The sequence below is a fragment of the Euprymna scolopes genome, chromosome 4, assembly GCF_053919585.1.
Source record: "Euprymna scolopes isolate OS-2025 chromosome 4, ASM5391958v1, whole genome shotgun sequence".
NCBI lineage: Eukaryota > Metazoa > Mollusca > Cephalopoda > Sepiida > Sepiolidae > Euprymna > Euprymna scolopes.
The window spans coordinates 137,907,466-137,934,060 of record NC_136485.1 but is presented as its reverse complement, the minus strand read 5'-3'; the positions used below and the strand labels follow the sequence as shown (position 1 = coordinate 137,934,060).

The window sequence follows — 26,595 nt, the reverse complement described above, 5'->3', positions numbered from 1 at the left end:
AATAAGGGGCACTCTTAAAGGTTCTAACTGTCGAACACATTGGTATTCCCTGGTAGGGGCGCTTTAGGCTCCTGGCAATAATCCCACCTCCCCGAAGGAAATACTTGTCGGCCTGGTCTCGAAACAAACTAAACCTCTTTCAGAAGGGTCGGGTACAATGCAAGTTTCAGAATGTGTTACAACATTACTGACTGAGCCACGACCATCTGGTTTATTTACTTTTTTTTTCTAAATTACGGAAGTTGTCGCTTAAGCACGAGTTTAACATAAGATTTAAAATTTTATGATTAAATCAATATTTGATGATTAGTTTCTCATAATACGCAAAAAAGTACATTTTTAATAAAAAAAGATGTAATGAGCAAATGTTTTTTGTTTTGAATCCCATAATGCTTTGAAGCTAAAAAAAAAAATAGCGAAAGAAAGACAAAAAAAATCCGCGAAAATTGTATAAAAGTTAGAGCGGGAAAACAGTCTCTTAGATTCGTCCGCCTATTGCAAGTATTATTTTGTAGCAGTCAATCCAGACTAACTTTGATTAAATATGGGTAACGAAGTTAGTCTTATCAACGAAGGGACTCCTATTGAAAACGATATTAATGTCACATGGAAACAAGTGAGTATATATTTTATTTATTTATTTTTTTAATATGATTTTTTTTCTATGAATCCCAAATTTTGCGTTCTCCTTTAATTTTCGAATTTGTATTTTCATCTTTCCCTTTTTATTCAACGTTTCGGCCGATGGAACTTCCGACCATTTTTTTTTTTTTACAGGCGCACTTTTCTATCTAAACTTAAAAATCTACGGAGTTTTGAACTGAACTCCTTATTTAGGATTATTCTCGTATCAGCAGTCATAGAAATATATGCACATGGAGAAGTTCTGTTACCTCAGCCGAAACGTTATGTCCATAAACACTAAGTTGAATAGTTTATAGTTATAAATTCTGTAAACTGGTCTGTCTATTCGGTCACTAGATTTTTTTTTCGCATCTATCCAGAGTGCCCTACTTTTCTTTGCATTCAAGTTTAATGTACTTTTAGTCGGTTATTTTAATTCTCTTTGGTGAATGATCAATTTTATTGTGTCAACCTCAATTTCTCGGGAAATGACTTTCCTCCGTTTGCTTTTATATTATATATTTTCATCTTTATATATTTTGCTTTTATATCTCCGCTTTATTCGTTGGCACTTCTGTTTACGAGCCATACTGAGGTTTCTTTTTTATTTAGAAACTTCACTTAAACTTTTTCAAAAATTTTTAATTTTTTTTTTTTTTTTTTATTTACAAAGAGCCGTTCCATATAAATTAACAAATTTACGAATTTTCATTACTATATTGTCCAATTTCTACTGTACACTCTTTAACCTTATCCTTGAGTGGCCTCTTGGCCTTGATAATGTGATGCCTGTGTATAAAAAAAAATTTGCATCGTGTAACCTAGTTTTATTTTAGCTTGAAATTTGCGCATGATTTTTTTTTTTTTTTTTTTTTTTTGGGGGGGGGGGTAGCTAATTAAAGAACTTGTCTTGTTTAACATATTCTTCTGCAGTTTAATTAACCGTTTTTCCGTAAGTAACGCGGCGACATTTAGCGAGTTGCAGTTGCATACCGTTTAGAATTTCACAAATTGAGGGGGGCAGACGTGGTGTTTGTTTTAAACCGCTCGTGAAAACTGTTTTAGAACAATTGGTAAAGGTACTGGTCGCGATTAGAGTTCCCTGCCGAACACCCTAAAAAAACACTGACTTCTCCCGTGGCCTTCGTTAAGACGGTCTTGCTGTCCTTTGCTCATGCGTGGGGAGAAGTCTTTTTTTTTTTTTTTTTTTTTTTTTTCGGGGGCAGGGGTCTCTTCCCACCCTCGGAAAATCCTTTAAAAATTACCACTAACTTTCAAAATTCCAGGAAACACGTAATTTCCAAGATATAAAGAAATGTACTCACTTTATGGTCACTTTTTTAGGGGGATATATTCAATTATAGAACTTGTATGAATTTTTTTAACAGGTGCTTATGCAGTTTAATTAACTCTTGAGCAGAACTTAATATTTTACAAAAATTCTGTTTGCATTTGGTGGGAGGGGCGCCCCCCCCCCCGCCTCTTACCAAATGTTGACTGTTAAAAACAATAGTTCTGCTCGGTTAATCTCGGCGTTACTTACGTTAAAACGGTTAAAGTGCATAAGCACCTGTTAAAATCTACAATTCCTATGGTATTATTATACAAACACCGTGACAGCGTTAGGGGTAGGGTTAATTCGCTGTCACGGTGTTTGTATAGTTTTACCATTCCTATAATTGAATATCCCCCCCCCCCCAAAAAAAAAGGTGACCATAGAAACTACTTGTTTCTTAACGTTTTAAACGTTAGTGGTAATTTTAAAGGAATTTTCGAGGGTGGAGTAATTTAAATTGTCCGACAACGATAATTTTTTCTGAAAAAAAAAAAAAAAAAAAAAAAGGAACACTTGGAGTACTGTACTTTTCTTGTATTAAATTTTTCGGGTTTGTATTACTGTACACATAGATTCGAAAAGTTGTCAAAAAACAAATATAGAACAAATAAATGTTATCAAAGGCAAGATAAGTTACTTTTCTACCTAACTGGATATATTTTTCGTGTCTTCAGTGTAACATGTTTATTCAGCTCGAAAAACATGCAGTGTTTACCGATGTATTGGAAAATTCAAAATGGCAGCCGACTCTCTCTCGGAGAGGGTACGTTTGAGAAAAGTTTATAAATAATAAACTAGACAAAATACTGTTAGAAAACAACCGAATATATGTCAACTTGTGTCACGGTAACATATATTGAGCGAATTTCTAACAGTATTTTGTCTAGTTTATTATTTATAATACCTTTTCTCAAACGTACCCTCTCCGAGAGAGTCGGCTGCCATTTTGAATTTTCCAATACATCGGTAAACACTGCATGTTTTTCGAGCTGAATAAACATGTTACACTGAATAAAAACACAAAAAATATATCCAGTTAGGTAGAAAAGTAACTTATCTTGCCTTTGATAACATTTATTTGTTCTATATTTGTTTTTTGACAACTTTTTCGAATCTGTGTACAGTAATACAAACCCAATTTTTCATATAATTTAAAATTTCCGGAAGATCCGTACGCCATGTAAAAAGGGCAGTTTGCTACGCGAAGGCATATTTAACAGCCGCCGTTTATGCTACCGTGCACGCGCGTAGCGTAAACGGAAGCTGTAAAATGGCGGAAACTAGTCTCTGGGACCAGGAGTTAATACCATGCAAACGGTAAATTTGCGACGGGTTTATCAGATTCGTTGTCAGCGACCTCTAATGCCCCTAAAAAAACAAATTAGAGTGGTCGGTGTTCTGTTGTAGTGTAGAGGAGCAGCACTATATTACCGATTTTTTTTATAACCCCTTTCCAATATTAAGAAAACGTATTCATATAATAGAATGACTTTTGATGATAAAATTCCAAAATCAGCCTAAAGTCGGTTTTGATTTAAATTGATAGGTAAACTTTTTATTTTATTTTTATCTTTTTGCACCTTTTCCAAAAAGTATGAAGGCTTTTAGGCAACATTAAGTGTCAAGACGTTAAAATTATTTTTTTAGTAATTTAAAAAAATTTTTTTTTAAAATCTTTTACAATGTTAATATGGAAATCCGATAGGAAACGTTACTTCCATTAACCATTATAGCGCTAATGCCCATCCATAGAAATTAACAAAATAAACACAATGCTGACATTGTAAAACTCTGACGTTTTACAAAGCTGTGGAGGTCCCTGTGGACCTGGAAATTGAAGGTTTTATAAAAATTAATTCATCAGCATAATAAATCTTACTGAATTATCTCTTGATTCTTGACCCATCTATAATTAGCATTACAAGTTGACTTTTTTCTTTAGATAATTTAATCTTCCATGAAAAGATTAATCTAGGCACCGCCAAAACTGGGGGGGCAGGTCAGTACTTTTTGACGGACCGTCTTTTTAAAAATCTACCAAAAATCAGGTAATTATCCGATCCATACGAAATTTTCAGCGATTGTTAGAAGAATGAACTTTATAACAGTGTACTTATTTTTCATAAACGATATTTATATATATATATTTTTTTTGCTTACAAAACCCCCCCTTGTTTTGAAGTGGGAACAAATATGCTTAAAATAATCATCTGAAACTGAACAAAACATTGTGTTGTTGTAACGGACAGAATTATAGATTAAAAAAAAAAAAAAAAAAAAAAAAATTGTTTGCATACCTTATTTTGACGTCTGAATATCAGAACTTCGATTGTGTTTAATTATCCCGCTTTTGAGTTTTGAAGTGTGAAATTCGGTGAATATGTTAAGTAAAATAATTAATTTAAGTTAAGCAAAACAAAAAAAAATTTTTTTAATATTTATACGAAAAAAGCCATTTTAAAATTTTTGATAAATAAATTAACAATTTTTTTTTTAGCGAGCCGAATAATGCATGACCATTATTAAACAGGGCATGCTTTGAATAATCGATACAGAAAAAAAACATTCGATAAATATTGTGCCCTTTGTGTTAAAAATAGCATCATTTTTTTCGATCCCGTTTGAAAACGTTTGCCGCCTTTCGACTACGGTGGACCAAACGCGCTGAAATAATTTTTTTTTATTCTGCTTTAAATTGCCCCCCCCCCCCCATTTTGGGGAGCCTAGCCCCCACACACATACACATTAAAAACCAAACTCATACAAATGGTCACCCATCTGGTACTGGCCAGCCTCAGCTTAATAATACATTGAAATTTTCGTCACTGAAAAATAAGTTTTTTTGGCCTGTTTGGTCTTCCATAGTTTTCTTATCAAAACGAAAACGTAAAGAGTCGATCTGAACTCTACATAGATGCGAAATATCTGGTTACCTATATGAATAAGTGGAATTATTTGAAATTCCGGTACTTATATTATAATATTTTTGCATATTCTCTTAGAAAATCATCCTAAATCTTAGACAATAAATAAATAAATTATTTCAAAAACCCTTTTTTTTAAATATTTAAATACGTTTTTTGTGCAAGACAAAAAATGTCAATTAACTTTTTGGGAAAATTTAACATTTAAAATTGAATTAAAAATAGTAGAAAAAGTTTTGCATTATTCTGTTTTCTATATGATAAAATTCAGGGTTTTATCTTTCTGGAAAAAAAAAAGTTACTCAGAAATAATGGATTTTAATAAATGTAATTTAGTTTTAAAAAACAACTTGATTTTGCGGCCATTTTTGGCGGTGCCTAGATTAATCTGATTAAAACCGTTTGAATTATGCAAATACCATCTGTAGTTAGTTAGAATTTTAAGTGGCAAAATTAGTTTTTCCGTGGACACTTAAAAAGTGGGTTAAATTTCAAGAAACTTGGTAGTTTCGCCACTATTTATTTTTCAAGCTATTCTCGTGAAACTCTGTACTCTTATGTAAAAATTGTGTGCTCTTTCTGATTATGCAGTCAAAATCTCTATACCTAAGCCATGAATTATAACTTAAGATGTACAAATGTAATTTTTTTTTTTTCTTTAACTAGCGCATCATGGTATCATACAGTGGGTGTCTATTCATGAACAAAAGCAATATTATACTATTTAAATATAGCTTTATTGAGAGTAGGTATTTACCTGCCTCCCTCACCAAATCTGGAGTGTAGCCATTGAAAACTTAAAGCGCATTCATGGCCGGTATTTACTACTCCCCCTCAAAAGAAATTGAATCTATATGAATTACACTTAGATCAAATTTTTCATAGATTTTCGATTTCTGTAGATGATGGAAACTCCCATAGTCGACCAGAACTTATGCATTTTGGGGACCAGTCCAATTTTCAATTTTGTAAATTCTCTATCTGGCCCAAAATATACCCCTATTTTGAGATGCAACCATAAATTGTACTCTGTGAATCCTCGCAGTAGCTTTTACAGTACCAGGAATCCTGATAAGCAACTATATTCACCAGTTGATGGTAATTTTCATTTCTATTGGTTAACTGAAAATTCGATTGTGTAAATAAAATGGTAATTTTTTTTTTACCTTGTTTCCACCTTAACATTTAAAGTGATTACTTTTATAGGTTTTAGGGTATGCTGAAAAAGAATATCGCATTTAAATTTTCTACAAATTTCCGGATATTAAGCAATGTCATCTGTTATTGCTGGTGGCCATTTTGGTATGTGCAAGTGCGTAAACGCAACCCCCCGAGAAACTATGCGCAAATGTGCATACCAAGATGGCCACCAGCAATAACAAATGACATTTAATATCTGGGAAGCTACTTATTTGCTGAAAATTTAAATGCGATATTCGTTTTCAGTGTACCCGAAAAATAAAAAAATAAAATAAAAATGTTAAGGTTGAAACGAGGTAAAACGTTACAAAAATGCATCACAATGAAATTTATCGAACCACATAATTTAGATATCCTCAGTTAAGGTTTAGACTTGAAAAAATGGTCTTGACAATGAGTTAAAACAAAATATACAAAATACTATTAGAAACCGTAATGTCACATACATTTATTGGTTGGGTTTCTAACAGTATTTTGTATATTTTTAAGTCATTGTCAAGATTTCAAAGATATGAGATACCCTGTGACTATTTCTTGTGCTTGTATTAATGCTTGACACTAATTTTCGAAATAATAAACCTTTTACAAGTATTTTCAAGTTTCACTATATCTTTAAGTTGAAAGTACAGGAATAGTTAAAATACCCTTCCCTCCCCTTAAGAATGGGTTTCTAAATGCCAATTTCAGTATGGTAGCATTGGCAATGGACGTAAGAGCAGACGTCACTTTTTTTTTCTTTTGTGGTATGGGTTCGAGCCTGTCTGCCTTTTTTTTTTTTTTTTTTTCCCCAACACACTTCCAAACACCTGAGCAGCGCTGGCTATGAAGGCTACTTTCATAATGGCGGGCAAGAGACGGTTACTTCTCAGATACTCAAATTGACTTGAAACTAATCAATTTCCATTATTTTTGGAATAACCTTTCTGTGACCTAATTAGTTTTTAATTAGGGTGAATTCTAAATAACTCAATTCTATATCTGAATAAACATTATCTCTTAAAAATGTTATAAATTGCTCTCCTGACATGATGCAACATACTATTTGCTACTTTTAGCATGAAAACTTAATAACTGGAGACCACTGATTCCACAAGATTAAAGTTAAATTCCAAGTCTATGCAGATTTCCTCCAAAAATAGTCTGAGCTTTATCTTTGAAAAAGTTATGCCACTTGATTCACTACTGAAAGTACATGAAATGCCAAACTGTCTATACTTTTAAACATTTTTTCTAAAGCATGTCCCTAATTCAGAAGTATTTTCTGAACAACTTATTCTTCAAACTTTATTCTTCAGGCGAAACCAGATTGCCCATTCCCTGCCCGGGAAGGTCAGTCTTATTGCACAATTGGCAACAAACTTTACATCTTTGGTGGGGTCATCCAGTGCAAGGACGATGAAGTGGAGACTATTAATGAACTTATTTGTTTTGACTGTGGTAAGATTTAATTTTCATTGATCTTTTAATGCTTTATTATTCAAAAGTAATTTTGAAGCCTTTATTCTGTTGAATGGAAATTTTTTTTTTTTATGTAAAACTCAGAATGGTAGTCCAGATAATGCATATATAATGTATAGTATTAATGATTTAAAAATAAAAAAATAAAAATGAAATGACTTAAAATATTTCAATGGCATATGTAGAAAGAATTGGTGAGCAAAGAATCTTTTAAATTAAAATTCAATTGAAATTTTTGCACCTCAAATGTCTATTCCCTGTCAAAGTCCATGGACTTTGCAATTTTTTTTTTTAGTAAAACATTTTACATCTTTAAAATGCAAAATTAAGCGATGAAATTTATTTGTAGAAAGAATTGGAATATGTCTCTTGAAAATACCAAATCTGCAGTGGTAGGGCTAAGGGAAATTGAAAATCCTGAAGACTTGACAGAAACAAAACTAACCATTTTAGAATGGTTAGTTCCACATATTTTTAATGTCCAAATTCCCCATTTGGAAGGCATTCTAGCATTTTAAGACAGTTAACCGATTTTTATGAAAGATAAATCTTGTCCATTTTTTGTCAAGGATTTTTCTTGTATTTGGCTTACAGGAATTGTTTGGAATTTGCCATTCACTTAGTGTTAGGACTGTTTTAGGCTTGCCACTACTACCTAGGCTTAGGGGAAAGATTAAGGGAGTTCTTTAAAGAAGGCATTTGACACATATTTACAGTTAGTGGCCAATCATTGGCTTTTGAAAATGTTTGTCCACCTATTTATCAAACTCCATGCTGATGCTGACAATTTAGATGAATTTCTTTTTAATTTCATGTTTTTTTTGTTTTTTGTTTTTCCTACAGTGACACAAAACTTTTAGAAACTGAGCACCCCCTATTAATATTTAAATTTTGCTTTTTATCTGGTAGATTAGAGTCCAGTAGATAATCTGGTGGAAAAATGTAAAACCCAAAAAGAAAAATATAGAGGGAACTGCTCATGTGAACCAAAAAAAATTGTTCACATTTTCAGTTGTTTAAAGCAAAACTTAAATTTGCTGTTAAAACTAATGCAATGGATAAAAGGGCACAAGTTACGTATTTATAAAGCTTATCTCTTCAACCATAAATTTGACCATAAATATGAAAAAAAAATTGCAAGTTGAACAAGTTCGTAATGCCGGACTGGTCGGAATTGCTTTAATTTGCTAATAGTGCTAACTAAACATGTCAGAATATTTTTTATGTTTACAATATTTTAGAATTTGTTCTGAAATCCCTGTTTATAGCAGTGCTGCTACAGACTGTTTTTGATCCAAACTCAAATAGAAACTTTCAAGGTATTAGTATTTTGAATTGCTAGCTACAAGAGAAAACCTGCAATTACTTTTAATTAACGGATAAAACAGTATAAAAAGATTGCTTAACTTATGGGTATCTTTTTTTTTTTTTTTTTTTTTTTCCACAACTTTTCAAGGTTTTGAACACCAAAGTGGTCAAAAGTATTTCAGACACCCAAACTATTAAAACTAACATCTCTTCTGATTAGTTTCCAAATTAATGACTAATGCGGTACGAGTATTTACAAATCTACCAAAAAGGCTTTTTTTTTTTTTTTTTTTTTTTTTTTAAATCACTATATTTGCTTAAAACAATGCATTATTCATTTTAAAATATAACTTCCAAACAAAACTGTATTTTGAGAACTTGGTGCTTTGGTTTTTAGAATAACTATTTTTGCAGAACCCCCTTGGACTTTGATTATCCAAAGCGTTTTATTGCCCGTGTGTATTGCTAATAGTAGCAGTCAGCAAATTTTGGTTTCTAGTTTTTCACTTTAACTTATTTTTGAACTTTGAATTTAGATATATTTGATTCTATTGATTGGAGTTATTCAATTGAAACTTTCAACACTTGAAAACTAAAACTGATTATTTTTTTTATTGTAGATAATGAAAAATGGACACAATGTGAAGCCAAAGGCACACCTCCATCACCATCTTCTGGTTCCACAATGTCTTGTGTTGGCAATAAGCTCTATGTATTTGGTGGCTTAAACCAAGAAACTGGTTGGTCAAGTAATCTTCATGTTTATGACACAGGTGGGTGAATTTTTAATTTGTTTTATATGAAGTTTCATTAAGAATGAAACTGTGAAAACTACAGAAAAATCAAACCTTTGATGCATGTTCATGTCAAATATGTTGGTCCACAAATCAACATGTTGATTAAATGTTTTGACTAAGAAAAAGTGATAGTTTTGATACGTCATATTTTAAAAGGGGAGACAACTCCCTAGTTAAAAATAGCCTTCCAAATACAAATTACTAAAATTTGTAATTTTCTATATAAACTTGATCAATTTATGCGACTTGATTTTTAAATCGCCTTAATTCCATGTTTATCAGATTTTTCTGGAACTTAGTTTCGTTATTTAGGTCTGCTTCTAAATAAGCATCTGGATATTTTTTACTGAAGATGTAAAATGGATTTTATAAGTCTTTGCCACTTTCAGTCTCAAGACTACTTTTATTCTTTTGTCAACATTTGAATTTGGGCCATGAACAGTAAAGAATGGTAGGAACAGGAACACTGGCAGCATGAACAAAAGGTTGCTTCCTAGAATGTTGATGTGATCTGCAAAAAAAAACAGGCTGAAAAATTAATTAATTTTTTTTTTTTTTTTTTTTTTGTCACCACTTATCCTCGAGTGGCCTCCAGGCCTTGATAAGGGTTAATGAGTGTACAATGATTAAGAACATGTCATCTTTAGCAGTGGAAATTTAGTAAATTGGATTAAGGGGATGGCTCATCAAAAATTTGTTCAAGTTGGACTTAAAGAAAATCATATTGTAGTCGGTTAGAAAGCAGAAAAATGGAGCAGTTTCACAGGTGTGCAGTTCTAAGAAGCTTTGGTCATGGAATCTACATTTAAGTTTAAGCACAAAGAGTTTCTAGTTTCAGCTAGATAACTTGTGAAAGTCTGGACAGAGGAACTCTAGATTGGAGCTCAGATGAGCACTTGAAAATAATAAAGCAGACACAGGCTCGCAACCTCATTTGTGAGAAAGAGGTTGTAGGGAAGATAAAAGGGCATTCCCCACTAGACTACAAAATCATCTTGCACTCTATCAAGACAGGATAAACTGCCTCTAGCAGCTCCTGTCTAAATGTGGCAGAAGTACTCCATCCTTGGCTCTTATACAGGTAAAGAATTGCATCAGCAGTGAGGTATCTACTGGAATGGTAGAATGATCCAACCATTTTACCAGTAGCCCTGGCAATGGATTCAATGTACATGTTCCATCTCAGACCAGGAGTAAAGGTCAAACCTAGAAGTTTGTCAAAGCATTGAACCCCCCCCCCCCCAAGACAAGCGCCCTTCATTTTGATTGATGCCAGATGGGGATCAGAGCATTGATTATTGGAAGATAGAAACTTGGTTCTAGATGTATTAAAATTAACCAGCCACCTCTTTCCCCATAGCACCATGTGATCAAGATCAGAGGAGAATCAGAACTTGATAGTTTACGGCCTTTGAAGTGTTTCCATAGTGTCGTCAGCATAAATGTCCATAAATGATCTTAGGATGTGATTTGGAGGATCATTGATGTAGATCAGGAGGAGTTGGGTCCAGGATGGATCCCTGAGGGACTCCAGCAGTAATGCTCTGAGCTACTGATTTTTGCTCATCAAATGGAAATCCAATCTGATTAGCTGGCAAATATCTTTGGTCTGTTTTGTTTTATAAGTGTTCTTTTGAATCTTCATGGCAAATTTGTTTTGCATAGATTTCTGCCGTATTAATTCTATTTAACATGTGAATTAGTTGAAATTCTTAAACAATAAGTTTTGAAATGCTAAATTTTTTTTTTTTTTTCCTGTACTAAAATTTCAAAATTTATTACAGAATCTAGTACCTGGTCACTTCTTGAAGTAGTTGGTAGTGGCCCAAGTCCCAGAGACAAATTGGCGTCTGTAACTGTTGGGAAATGTATCTATTATTTTGGTGGTTTTGGTCCAAAAGTTCACAAGGAAGGTGTAAGTAACTTTTATTTTTCAATTTTATTGATGCTTTTAAAAGGAAAATATCCTTACCTCTTTCAGTGAGCTAGCTTTAAAACTTAAGGTTACTTTGTTTGACATAGGAAGGATTTAATAGCTTCTTTGTTAGAATCTGGATACTAATTTTCTTAAATCCACTTAAGTCGCTGCATAAAGACTGTCAATTCTCATGTAAACCAATTAGTTTGTAACTGGTCAAAAATGTTAAATGTTTTCAATCTGTTCAAAGATTGAGGGGTTTTCTGTTAAATCATGGCTTTTTTTTTTTTTTTTTTTTTTTTTTTTTTTTTTTTTTTTTTTTTAAGATTACCTTAGAAATCTAGTTTGTTCTATTTTGTAATGTTTTAAAAATTTATTTTGGGTTTGAAATATGTACTAAAATTCAAAACGGAATCTTAATCTCTTAGCGTATGTGGTTTTAATCCATGGCATGTTCACATTGCTTCAGATTCCTGTTACATCACCAAAGTTAGACGTTGAGCCTCCATCCATCCATAGCCTTTGAGCCCTTGGAGGGGCATAGGCTTCTGTAGCAAGTTCTTTTTACAGGGTGAGGGTGCTGGCCCTGGCCCGAGTTTTCCCGGAAAATCTGTTACTTTACTCATATCATGCTTAATGTTTGTGCAAAATTTCAAAAATTCCAAGGCATAGTTGAGAAAAGTGCGGGCAGATAAACGGACAAGGGTGAATTTACAGGTCCACCCTCTTCTCGGAACCAATAAGACTGAAATTAGCAAGTCGAAATAACTAATTATAAAGATGCCCAATCTCTACTTAAAATGGAGAAATTTCATGAGTATAAGTGTAGTCTTTCCACATGAAAGACTAAACACTTCATACAAGCTATCATTAGCAACAGACGAAGAATTAAAAGCCAAATTTTAAAAACCGAGTGGTCAGCCACATCCGTATCAATATAAAAACACAATACATTAACTATCAATACCCCAAAAATACTTAAATGTAACAGGTCAATACATTCCAGCTTTTAAAATATTTCAACTGCCATAAATGTGGAAAATGTTAAGAGCCAGACCACAACGAAGAATGCAAAAATGCAAATATAATCTGGTCTTCTCTAAAATGTGTGAAACAAAGAAATAATGGAAGTAATGTACAAAAAACATAACTATCCCAGAAGCCAGAATAGTTGATACATACTTGAAAGACATGTATATACTGAGACAAGACAGCTAAATCATGCCAACATAGAAATATAATCAATATAAGGAACTGATAAACTAATTACATCAAAGAATGGCCAGAATTTCAAAAAGCCTAGTAAAAAAAAAAAAAAAAATTGAATCTGGATAAAATAGAAATAACAAACCTAAACAAAGATTCAATCTACAAGATTGATAAAAAAATACCACAGAAACCAACAAAACAATCACCAGAAACTTATGAAATATAAGCAATAATAAAACAGCAAATAAAGAATTCTTCAGAAAAGAAACTCTATATTCCATATACAAAAAAAAAATGTAAAGCCGAAAACACCGTAGATAAAAAACAAGTAACCAAGATTGAAAAAAAAACCATGAACAAGCCAAAACATCTCAAGCAAGACCCAGATCCAAACAAGACTTTGTCAATGGCAAACCCCTCTACCTCTAAAAGGATGGAAATAGAGGAAAATTAAATAACTGCATGGATAGATAAAACAAATCCTCCAATGGTAGGCACTGCCAAAAAATTGAAGTTTTTTTAAAAATATTTTTTTAAATTGATTAAAATCTAAGCAACTTTTTTTTTTTTTCAGAAAGATAAATACCTTAATTTCATATGAAAAGCAGAATAACTTTTCTATTTTTAATAGAATTAAAAATTTTCCAAAACTTTACCATTCACTGCCACTTGTCTCGCTTGCTAAAATATAAAGGTTTTGAACTTTTTTTTTTTTCTCTAAATTTAGGATTTGCTATAAAAATATGTAAAAATATAAGTACCTGAATTTCAAATGATTCCTAAATTTTTATATTGCTCTGTAGATTTGTAGTGAAATTAAAAAAAAAAAAAAAAAAAAAAAAAAAACTTAAATTAATGCTAGTTGTAGGTGTTGAAAAAGTCCTGCATTTAGTATGATAGTTGGGCCACCATCCTCACCCTCTCACAATACATTTTCAATTTCGGCTAATTTTAAGCATATTTGTACCACCCAAATAAAAGGGCGTTGTAGACGAAAATAAAAATATCGATTATGAAAAATAGTTATAAAGTTCATTCTTCACTTAATCAGCAAAAATTTTGTATTGGTTGCTAGATTTTTTAAAGACTGTCCAAAAATAAGATACTTGCTCCCTCCTTTTGTTTTTGCTGTGCCTAATCCAATGGAATTGTGGAATAAAATCTAATTATAACTACTTATACTCATTTCACTCTTTAACCCAGCCATTGTGATGCTTACAAGAAACCTTCCTACAAAACCATAGTAATTTCCAAACGCCAAACTATGAACAATAAAAGTATTTCCATAACACAGCCCTTCATGCTAATAGAGATACCGCAATTCTTGTAAGGAATGACTTACCTCTAAGTAATTTCTGTCAAAACAAATCTAAGAAATTACAACTAGTCATATTAAACAAAACAATCACAATCTGCTCAAAAGACCCCCCTCCCCTCTCCCCAATGAACTAATAAATGAAAATGAATTAGCAAATTTAAAACTAACTTTTCACCGTTCATCCTCATAGATTTTAACTGCCACAGTATGCTATGGCGATGTAAAGTCAGACTCAAAAGGAAATAAAATTGAACTAATTAACAAAAATGAATTGTACCTCAATCAAATCCCATATTAAATCCAACAAATGACTCAACTAGTGCCATTGATCTTGTGTAATCAAGCTTCTTAGATTACACATGGAGCACCTACGAAACCAACTAGGATTCGATCTAGAGGCAGCCTTAAGAAAATTTAAAAAACCAACAACTTAATGGAATACAAACACCAAAGAGCTGAAACTTGAAACCATTAGAAAATCCAAAAAATCTGCTGGCAATAATTTAACACTACCACTAAACCCAAAACCACCTGGAAAATGATTAGAGAAATATCCGGAAAATATAATCATATCCCAATCAAACATCTCACAAAAACAATTGGAAAAAATATCAACCCACTAGCTAAAGCTCGACCCTTCGGACAACAAATATTGAAAAACTGGCCAAAAACATTCATTCCTTCATCCTCAACTGGGCACTTTGCTACAAAGTCGCTTTTTCGCCGGTATTTTTGAAAATCATTGCCTCTTTTCGATTGACTAGCCTTAATTTAAACCTACACCACTTCTGGTTTGTGTGCAACAGTAAAGATGCAACTTTTTTTTTTTTTTTTTTTTTTTTTTTTTTTTACCCTCCTTTATGGTGTGGGTTTGAGGCTGTCTGCCTACTACCACTTTTTTTTTTTTTCTTTCTCTCCTCAACATACACCTCCAGGCTAGTTTATATAGAAAAATAATTCTTTGATTTTGTTAGTTTCAGCATTCTAGTCACTTAATGAGTTATGTAAATGTGCACTAATTTGAATCGCGTAAATGTGTAGGGCTGCTTATTTCTTTTAGTATTTGACTTATCTCCAACTTTTGACATGGAATTTTAACCTGAAATGTTGATACTCGTTTTCATTCCATCTTTTTTTCTTTATCAGGAAGAGGAAGAAGCAGATGAACCAGGATCTGATGAAGAGGAAGTTTCTTCAGACGAAGATGCTGGTCTTCGACAACAGGGTGTTGAATTCAAATGGTTTGATGACTTCTACATCTTTAATACAGGTTTGTTAGTGTAATGTTCTAACGCACTTAATCCCCCTACCCCTTCCCTGGATACATCTGAATGAATTTATAATTTTTCTGAACTTAACCTTAAAATCCTTGTGGCTGCAGCTTTGTAGGGTTTCAATGCCCTAATCTATCTATATAATTATAAAACTCGGATCAGCTTGCTTGAACGTTTAAACTGTCCATCTGGTGTCTGACCTCCGGTTTCCAAAAATTTGTCTGCTTACCTGTTTCATGGTTGCTGTCGTAGCCACTGTTGCTATTCAAAGCATACACAAGGTCAACAAAATGCTTTCCTTCCAACCTTATTAAATTAAAAAAAAAAAAAAAAAAAAAAAAAATTGATATAACTTTAATCATTGACCATATTTATTGCTTTTATTAGCACTCCAGTGAATTGACTTTCTTATTTTTACTTTTTGTTTGTTAGGCCTTCTTTTCAAGCAGTGGGGGTGGTAGAAACTTGGTTTTTAGTAGGGTCTCCTTAATTTTAATGCTTGTAGTAGTGCTCTAGAGGCTTCCTGAGTTTTTTTTTTTTTTTTTTTTTTTTTTTTTTTTTTTTTTTCCCACTCATCACTTCAAAAAATCTTTTCTCAAAAGACAATATAATCTCAATCACTTTATTCGAACATTTTCATCTTGCTCTTCAAGGGTGAATGAGCAGACTTGATAAAAGTTGCAATAACAATATCAGTAAACAAAACCTCAACTTGTGATGTCAGTTAAACTTTTTTGATAAATTCTGAGTGACATTTCATATAAATCTTTAAAAATACTTTAAAAGTTGAGTAGAAAATTTACCCCGGGTTCACTTTGGGCAGCCTTTTTTTGTTTAGTCCTCGTATTCTGAGTTTTATGTTTTTCTTTAAACTCCTCCCCACGGACATATCTGACCAGAACAAAACTCCTCCCCACGGACATATCTAACCAGAACAAAACTTTAACCATGAACCAATTTTATATTAATTGGCGTGGTCTTTAGGTTGCAGTTTTGTAAAATTTTAAAATCCAATCCATATCTGATAACTGACATTAACAAAATCAACTAAAACAAAATCAACTTATTTCAAAATGGTCCCGAACTTTTTGATAAATCTTAATATTTGATATACAAGTGGCACATTATCCCCCAGCCCTCCCCTCTTCTAAAGTACTTTTGAACTGCTTAACTCCTAGCACGTTTGCATCTCCCTATTCAGAGGGTCTGAATGTCGACAATGTCAGAATGACCAAAACCATGAAATTTCCTTAAATTTTTTTTTTTTTTTTGTCTTTCTAGAAAACAATACTTGGTCACAACCGATGCATATGAACTTGGCTCTTCCGAGCGCCCGTGCTGCCATGACCATGTGTGCCCATGGAAGAGATATTATCATTTTTGGAGGACGTGATTGTGAAAAAAGGAAGAATGATGTACATATTTATAATATTGGTAAGTTTTTTTTTTTTTTTTTTTTTTTTTTTTTTTTTTTTCCTGCCCAAATTATCCAGATTAGTGCATTGTATGAATCTGTAGCAGTTCTATAATTAGAAGAGATTCTTTTGTATTGATTTCTTTGTACTTGTAGAGTGATACCTTGCTTGGTTAGAATATTTGTGTGGGGGAACAGCATGTCTGAACTATTCCATTTTCTTAAAATGTTTAACCATCAAGGGGGAGATATATATATATATATATGAGAGAGATATCTATCTCTCATGAAGTCTTAACTTTTAAAATATCCAAACTAGATGCTTCCCCAATATTTCTGAAGCCTTGTAGAAATGTCCAAAAAAATCCCTGGTTAAATACTCGGCCATCTTTATTTATTTTTTTTTTCTATATTAGGGCACATATGAAACTTTCAATCTAAAATCATTTTTCATCTTCAATCATTTGAGTGTCTAGGTCCGACAACTTACCAAAACTGAATTTTCAGTGCTGAACTGAAAATGTTCAAGATGTAATTAAAATATCACCTTAAAATGGAAAATCTCATCAGTATGCCCTGTATTTAAGAATTCAGGTGATCGCTCATCCCCCTCTCAGTACAGGCCAATAAGTCTCCTGTGCGTCATGAGTAAGTTGCTAGAATCTGTGTTAAATACAGAAGTAATCAAACATCTCAACAAAAATAACCTTCTTAGTGACACTCAATATGGTTTCCGTTCTGCTAGATCTACAGCAGATGTCCTTACAGTTATATCGCATAGGATTAGCAAATCTCTCGACGGTGGCAATCTTTCTAGGGCAATTGCTCTTGACATATCTAAAGCCTTTGATAGGGTATGGCATAAAGGTTTACTTCATAAGATCGCTAGCTATGGTATAGCTGGAAAAGTCTTCTCAATTATTAAATCATTTCTTTCTGATAGGTTCATAAGAGTAGTAGTTGAGGGGCAAAAATCAGAAGCTCACAGTATTAATGCCGGTGTCCCTCAGGGATCCATCCTGGGCCCAACTCTTTTCCTGATCTACATTAATGATCTTCCAAATCATATCCTTACATCATTTGTAGACATTTATGCTGACGACACTACCATTTATGGTACCACATCTAAGACAGTAAACGAGCAAGTACTCTCCAATTCTCTCTCCTCTGATCTTGAGCATGTAGTACAATGGGGAAAGGAGTGGCTGGTTACTTTTAATGCATCTAAAACCAAGCTTCTCTCTTTACATCATCAACATTTTAATCCACATTTGTCATCAATTGAAATGAATGGCTCTCGTCTTCAGGAGGCCTCAAGTTTTGACAAGCTTCTGGGCTTGACCATTACTCCTGATCTTAAATGGAACACGTATATCAAATCTGTTGCCAAGGCCGCTGGAAAAATGGTGGGATCTTTCTATCGATCCAGTAGATATCTCACTGCTGATGCTATTCTCTATCTATATAAGAGCCAGGTACGTCCAAGGATGGAATACTGTTGTCACATCTGGGCAGGAGCTGCTAGAAAGGACTTGTCCTGCCTTGATAGAGTTCAAAATAGACTTCGTAGCCTCGTAGGAGATGTCCTTTTCTCCTCCTTACAACCTCTATCTCACAGAAGAGATGTTGCGAGTTTGTCTCTGATGTATCGTTATTTTCATGGAAAGTGTTCAACTGAGCTTCAATCTATGGTCCCCCCTCGCCAAACTTTCACAAGAAACACTCGTCTAGCTGTAAACACTATCAATAATTTCCCCCACTCTTTATCTGTGCCTAAACCTAAACATAGATTCCATGAACAAAGCTTCTTTCTTAGAACTGCACGCCTGTGGAATTGTCTTCCGTTTTCCTGCTTTCCGGCTGACTACAATATGGTTGTGTTCAAGTCTAACGTAAATAAGTTCTTGATGAGCCGTTCCATATAAGTTATTAAATTTACCAAATTTTCATTACTAATGATTACTATATTGACCAACTTCTACTGTACACTCTTTAACCCTTATCCTTGAGTGGCCTCTGGGCCTTGATAATGTGGTGATGCCTTTGTAAAAAAAAAAAAAAAAAAAAAAAAATGGTGACCTAATGCTCTGAATCTACAGCCATTTGGATTACATGCCAAAATTTTCAGGATTTTTTAATTTCTATGATATCCATCTGTTCAAGTTACGACAAAACCTGATATGGGTTTCAAGTCCAGAATGATTTGACACTAGTCCAAACATTTTAAGTTTAAAAAAACAAATTTTACAAACTTATGAGTGCATGTTTATCAATTTGTAGAGATTTTCAAAATATCTTTTCAGACACCCGCAAATGGAAAAAATTGGATGACTTATCCGGACGTTTACCTGGTTGCCGCTCTTACCATTCTGCCACAATTTTAGGAAACCGGATGATTGTTATGGGTGGACGTAGTGATTCTGAGAGCCATTTTGGAGATGTCCATGTTCTTGACCTTAGTAAGTATTTTTATTTTGGTATTGACTATCTAGCGAGACAAATTTCCATGGCATACGTGGTTTCACCCTTTTGGTGGCCACTCTGATATCTGTTCACTATTTAGTCTGATCTATATCTCCCTTTCAATTGTGCTAGCTATGACCAAATCTGAAGGCTCATCACATTACCTATGTCTAGAGGTGAGATTGGGAGTTTTCTGCAAGGAACAGTAGCTGACCTGCTGTCACCCTTGTATGATGTATCCAGTGAAGTATGGCTCTAACTATGCAGACGTTATTTGTCCTGGACTCTGAGATGCCAGCAATTGCTGGCATATGTAACCTTGCATTACAGACGCAGCTACAGAACACCACAGCAGTGAAGTAAAGGAGTAGTTACCCTACCCCCTGGTAGAGGTGCAACTGATGGAGTGTCTGCTTTATAGGTGCCTCCTGTACAGTGACTATTAAGGTAACAATTACTTGGCAGGCCTTCAGGCCAAGATCAGTGTAGTATCTGTTCTGATGCTTCAATGCCGTAGTACCTGTTAGGGTCCCAACTATGGATTAAGTTGAAACCGACTTAAAAAAAAATATTCTATTAAAAACTTCAAAATCACTGGATTCAGTATTAAATAACCTGAAAAGGGTTGATATGCCATTAAACTGAACCATTGCTCAGCCAAAACTCTTATCTCCCCTCACCTTTCTCGCTCATATCAAAACTAGCTGGACACAGTGTTGTCTGGTCATACAATACGTTTGAATATATTTTAATTCATGCAGATTGCGTAGGTTTTATAGAATCAATCCTCTATTGAATATTATATTACGAGGAATAATTTGCCCAGTTGCAAAAGTCGTTCATCAAATTCCGTCTGTTTACAATATGTCAGCTGATATTTAGGCTTGAGGATCTTAGATTTTTAGATGAAAAATTTTTACAGGGGAATATTTTACATTACACTGGCAAAACTTGCATCAGTGTAACGTAAAATATTCCTTCCCCCTCCCCCTGTAAAAATGTTTTCTTCTATAAAACTTAGATAGGATTTGTCGATACATATCTGAATTTCTGTAAAAAAATATATCTAAAGAACTCTGCCAGAAATATAAATTACCTTTGTGAAATTTGCAAAAGATAGGTTCTGAAACGGCTGAGCCTACACACGGCTAAAACCAGAATTTATTTTTTTTATTAATGAAAAACATATGCAGATAACTTGTCCTGTCTTGTCTTAATACCAAACCACTTCATTTTTTTTATTTATTTTTTTTTTTTCTAAAACAAACTGCAAATTTCTTGCATGTAAATTTTTTTTGAAAGCTAATTTGAAATGAACACTTGTTTCAGGTACTGGTCAATGGCTTCAGCCACATGTCACTGGTTATCTTCCTTCAGCCCGTGGTCAACATTCAGTTGGTGTTTGTGGTGACCATTTAGTGCTTCATGGAGGTTCAGCTCAATTTGATGCCACAACTATGCAATGCAAAGAATACTTAACAGACACTTACCTTGCAAAAACTGGTTTGTATTTTTAACTTCGCTAAATTTTTGTGTGTGTGTGTGTGTGTGTGTGTGTGTGTGTGTGAGAGAGCAAGCAAGCAAAATTCCAACGTGCTGTTTATATTCACTCTTTACACCATTTGAAGAATTTTTTTATCAGAAAAACAAATGTACAATATTTGCTTTAGGAAATGTGACTAAATTTTGAGTTGGAAGGCATTTTTAATTTCAAGAATTTTCGCTTGATAGCTGATCTTTGAATTTGGACTTATAAATTTTGCAGGCAAAAGATTTCTTGTGTGGACACAATTGTGGGATTTCTAAAATATCCAATACTTTATGGAGAAATTCTGATTGGTTACTAGCAGAATGTAGATCCATTGGATTGGTCAGTTTCCTATTGCCAGGTTCTAGAAATAGAACCTTTAAATTTAAAATGCTACCCTTGTTATATATCAAATTGCAACAATTTATTCATAAAGATTGAAAAAAAAGCTCTCCTGACTAGTTGTGTGCCTCCATGAGTAATCCGTTTGTAAATGGATACTTGATTCCTTGTAATCCTTTGTTTAAAAATTTCCATGCTTATCAGATTTTTTTTATATTGAAACTTTAGTCTAGTAGCTTCCGGAGACGAAATGCACCTACATTAAACTTCTGTCTTTGTTTTCTATTCTTTCGTAAAACTTATGTTCTGCAAAAACAAAAACAGCCCCTTTCCCCTCCCCCCCCCTTTTTTTCCTTCCCTACTTCCCAACCCTGTCGGTGGGACATTAGAATACACCTGTCCCCCCTGCAGAGAGTAAAAGCCTCTCAAAGGAGCTACCTGTTGGCTGTGGGTGGCAAACCGTAATGACTCGGAAAAGGATCTTGGTGACTGAGTAACTTTAATCTAGTGAAATTAAAGATATCAGTTGCAACACTCCACTTTGGACTTATGTATAAGGCTAGACGGGCGGTCGGAGGGGCCCGATCCGATCAATCAGCTAGTTACGTCAAGCCCTAATACCTACTTTTCCATCAATTTCCTTTAAGCCATAACAAATACAGTTCTACCCTGTACCACTATAAACTATATATTTCCCCCTCTTTTCCATGTGTTAGAAGGCGGTGGCTAGTGCCAAATGATTAAAGTTATGACCTAGCTGTATAGTGCCGGAAGTTACCACAAATGATTTGGATTGTGTAACTAAAGGATTATGGGTGCTCATGGCTCCCATTTGGAATATACTGTTTATGTAACCCTGGCATGACAAGTTTTCCCCTTAACATGCCCCAATATTGGACTCCGAGGTGGGTGGGGAGCATAAACAATGAATTTAATGTATGTGTATATGGCCAAGTATAAAAAAACTCCAAGCGCCAACACGTTGACTCTGATAGTTCAGATAATGAACTACATCAAACATCCCCAAAATTTATTGTATTGGAATCCAGAGGAAACCGAAATAATTGACTTATCACCGTTTATTATACATAAAATTATACCGGCATATATTATCCCCAAAAATGTAAAAACTTTTAAAAATAAAATCCTACTGGTGGAAGTGGAAAGAGAAAAACATGCCACTTTTCTCCTAGGAATGAAAACTTTCCACAACATAAATATCAAAACTTATCCACACAAGAATCTGAATACATCCAAAGGTGTAGTAAAATCGAAAGACCTCTCAATGTGCACTACTGAAGAGATAAAAACTTAAAAACCAAGGAGTAATAAACGTTGAAAGAATTACAATAAAAAAAAAAAAAAAAAAAAAAAATCAGACTATACATACAAACTCTTACATTATGCAGTTTGATAGACTCACTATCCAAAAGGAAATCAAATTTGGGTTCAATGTTGAAAAAGTTGAACCCTTTACACCAAACCCACTTCAGTGCTTTAAATGCCAGAAGTTTGGGCACCATGAGGATGCATGTAGGGGACAAGCAGTGTGCAGCAGATATCATGAGGATCTTGTAATCCATTAATCTTCTGGCCCAGATCGATAGTGGTGGGATGACCGGTGGGGAGTTATGAAGCAAGCTATATTTCACTTTACAATTAAATTTGCAAGAAATTGGAGCAAGAAATAATTCCAGTCAAGTTGTCTCAAAAGAAACCAGAAAGTAAAAACTCATCTTGAGACTTATACACTATATGGGTGGTTTTGTTGCAAGTCTGGGGAGGTTATCTATATTGAGGTACAGGTAAGCTAAGTTCATTGAAGTACTTTCTGGAAGTACTTGTAAAACGGGGCGGATGCATCATTGCAGCATTGGCGCTGAAGCTTGCCAGGTCATGCAGGATAAACATCCTATGTTCAAGGATGTATCGGTGGTTGGTGTATCGGCCCAAATATGATAACCATACTTGATGCAAATGGTAGCTTATACGGTTTGGTGGGAGAAGTTTTGAACTTCGTAACGAGTCTTTGTGATTGACTTTTTTTCCTAAATTCTAATTTTAGAATGAAGTAAACAATTTTTTTTGTGTGTGTGCGCGCACACTTCTCAACCTATATACTTAACAATTTTAATCTACATACTAAGGTATTCACACTTAAAAACTTTCAGATTTCATCTGGAAAAAAAGGCTGCTAAGGGGTTAAAATTGAAAAATGGTTCCGTGTGGGTTATGCGAATGGTGAACATGACCTTTGTTAAGTAGGTTTAAAAAACCCTTTTAAAGATGGTGTTAAGCTGGCCTAATAGTTATACTTGACTCGGTCATTAGGTTTTAGTTTCAATGTCAGTTTTTTTTTTTTATTTTATACAAGTGAACTGTTTAGAAAACATACTCTTATGCACATGTCTCAGTTTCTTTCCATCTTTTAAGTATTTTTTATTTTTTTTTTTACACTTCATTGTTTCAAAAATTTGATTGAAATATATTTATACGTATCTTATGAATGGGCAACCTATTTCTATTAATGTGTTAAGTTTTCCTTTTCCAGAATCTCTACTGAAAGGAAGTTCCATAACTCCAGAAACCAAAGAGAAAGATTCCGCATAAGAAAAACGAACTGTCCTCATTTTTGTAAATACCCAATGAACACTGGGTTTCCTGGTGTCGCAAAGTTCAATTTGTCCTCCATCTCCCTTGTTACTGTCTCCATTCATTTTTATACAAAACTATTCTCCTTTTTTCAAAGCATCGTTCCTTTTTTAGAGCTTTGAAAATTGTTACTTACCTGATTTTACTCGGGACATTTGAATTAAAATAATTGTCAGTTTTAATTTACTGATTTGAATAAAAACCAAAGTGAACAATAATTGTTGCCCAATATTTTTTATTGGGTGAAAATTCTGTAAACGTTTTTTGAACATTTTCACTGCCTTAAATGAAATTGTAACTTTCTCATGAAATAAAAAAAAATGGTCTATTTAAATACTCAAATTTCGAAGTTTTCTATTTTATATCTACCAGAAATGAGTTCAGGGTTTGTACAAATTTGGAAATTTTTTTTTTTTTTTTTTTTTTTTTGAAAAGTCCATATGTCTTTCCTTGAAGGTCTTGAAAATCGTATTTATGGTCAGTAAAAATTTGTTTCTAAATATTAAATAATTTAAATACTGCAAATAAAATCGAAATATTCTGAAATTGCATCAGTATTGTGAATACAAGAGTTGCGCCCCTTTATCTTAACTACTGGATTTAGTAACTTGTGATAGAGGGGCATAACTCTTGTATCTACAATATCGGAAATTTAAAAATTAAACGAATTCAGCATAAACGAATTCAGCATAAACGAATTCAGCATAAACGAATTCAGCATAAACGAACTCAGCATAAACGAACTCAGCATAAACGAACTCAGCATAAACGAACTCAGCATAAACGAACTCAGCATAAACGAACTCAGCATAAACGAACTCAGCATAAACGAACTCAGCATAAACGAACTCAGCATAAACGAACTCAGCATAAACGAACTCAGCATAAACGAACTCAGCATAAACGAACTCAGCATAAACGAACTCAGCATAAACGAACTCAGCATAAACGAACTCAGCATAAACGAACTCAGCATAAACGAACTCAGCATAAACGAACTCAGCATAAACGAACTCAGCATAAACGAACTCAGCATAAACGAACTCAGCATAAACGAACTCAGCATAAACGAACTCAGCATAAACGAACTCAGCATAAACGAACTCAGCATAAACGAACTCAGCATAAACGAACTCAGCATAAACGAACTCAGCATAAACGAACTCAGCATAAACGAACTCAGCATAAACGAACTCAGCATAAACGAACTCAGCATAAACGAACTCAGCATAAACGAACTCAGCATAAACGAACTCAGCATAAACGAACTCAGCATAAACGAACTCAGCATAAACGAACTCAGCATAAACGAACTCAGCATAAACGAACTCAGCATAAACGAACTCAGCATAAACGAACTCAGCATAAACGAACTCAGCATAAACGAACTCAGCATAAACGAACTCAGCATAAACGAACTCAGCATAAACGAACTCAGCATAAACGAACTCAGCATAAACGAACTCAGCATAAACGAACTCAGCATAAACGAACTCAGCATAAACGAACTCAGCATAAACGAACTCAGCATAAACGAACTCAGCATAAACGAACTCAGCATAAACGAACTCAGCATAAACGAACTCAGCATAAACGAACTCAGCATAAACGAACTCAGCATAAACGAACTCAGCATAAACGAACTCAGCATAAACGAACTCAGCATAAACGAACTCAGCATAAACGAACTCAGCATAAACGAACTCAGCATAGGGAAAATTTTAAGTAGGTTAAGGAATAAAATGATTGACTGGCATTGTGTATGTAGATATTTGTTTTGAGCAAAATAGGCGAAAGTACCTTGAAATCTCACAGGACTTGCACTAAATACAAATGAACGCATGTGCTGAATCGATACAAAAATTGACAAGTTAAAATTGTTCTGAAACCAACTTCAACTGACAACCCAAATCAACATGTGATATTTCAGCCCTGCCACAAACTGGAACTTCAGATATAAGCTAAAAACCAAATTTGGATTTCACTTTAAAGAACCACACACTTTGAGCATGTTTTTGTGGACATTAAAGCTAAATGACCATGCATAGGAGTCAAATGAACATTTTGGAAATATATTTGACATTCCCTGATGGTGCAATTGCTAGTAAGTTTGCATGTGGTGAAAAGGACATTTGTGTGAAAATGACAGGCTTGAACTCTTCACAACTATATAGCTAATCTTTGCTGCAGCAAATTGGTTCAAATTGTGAAGACCTCTGGTGCTCTCATGATCAGGTCAGTATCAAGATAGGATTTTCTGTGAACAAAGAAATAGAGGTGGAGAATATGAACAAACTGTAGTGGCACAAGAGAAGCATCTGTGATCAGGTCAAGGCAGCAGGAGGGATGTGCCAAGTCCTTGTAATGAATCCCTCATTGTTTCATACTCCATGAACAAAGGGATGACATGTGCCTGGACAAAAATTGAAGGCAAACTTTGAGCAGATCGAAAAACTGAATAAGAAAATGACGTTAAATTTATCAGGTGTCCTTGTTCTGAAAGCATAAATCTAGAAATTTTAATCTGACGGTCAAATGCCTTTACTAAATAAGTCCCTGGAGAGAGCAAGAAAAAACTGAACTGGCTCAAAGGAATTTTTTAAACTAATCTGAAAATTATTTCTAATTACTAGATTAAGTGTAGTCCAGTTTTGTTGCATGTAAATAACTGACCTTAAAGTATGAAATTTTTTTTAATCATTGTTTATATATCAAACTAGCAGAAGTACTTGTAATTGACTGGGTTCAAAAATGGATTCTGATTTATGGTATGGAAGGTTATGAAAAGGGGGTTGCATCTAAGGAGATTGTTTAAAATTTTGGAGTATGG

The 26,595-nt window shown here is 33.8% G+C and overlaps 1 protein-coding gene across 1 annotated transcript; it reads left to right on the top strand.

Annotated features, from left to right (window-relative positions):
* Positions 1 to 244: 244 nt before the first annotated feature.
* Positions 245 to 24,107, top strand: LOC145269340 (kelch domain-containing protein 1-like). The gene is made up of 9 exons (XM_080125044.1): positions 245 to 616; positions 7,380 to 7,521; positions 9,471 to 9,623; positions 11,432 to 11,562; positions 15,239 to 15,362; positions 16,648 to 16,800; positions 19,084 to 19,239; positions 20,573 to 20,746; positions 23,665 to 24,107. The coding sequence occupies exons 1-9, from the start codon at positions 545 to 547 to the stop codon at positions 23,721 to 23,723; spliced, it is 1,164 nt and encodes a 387-aa protein (XP_079981170.1). The 5' UTR covers positions 245 to 544; the 3' UTR covers positions 23,724 to 24,107.
* The last annotated feature ends 2,488 nt before the right edge of the window (positions 24,108 to 26,595 follow it).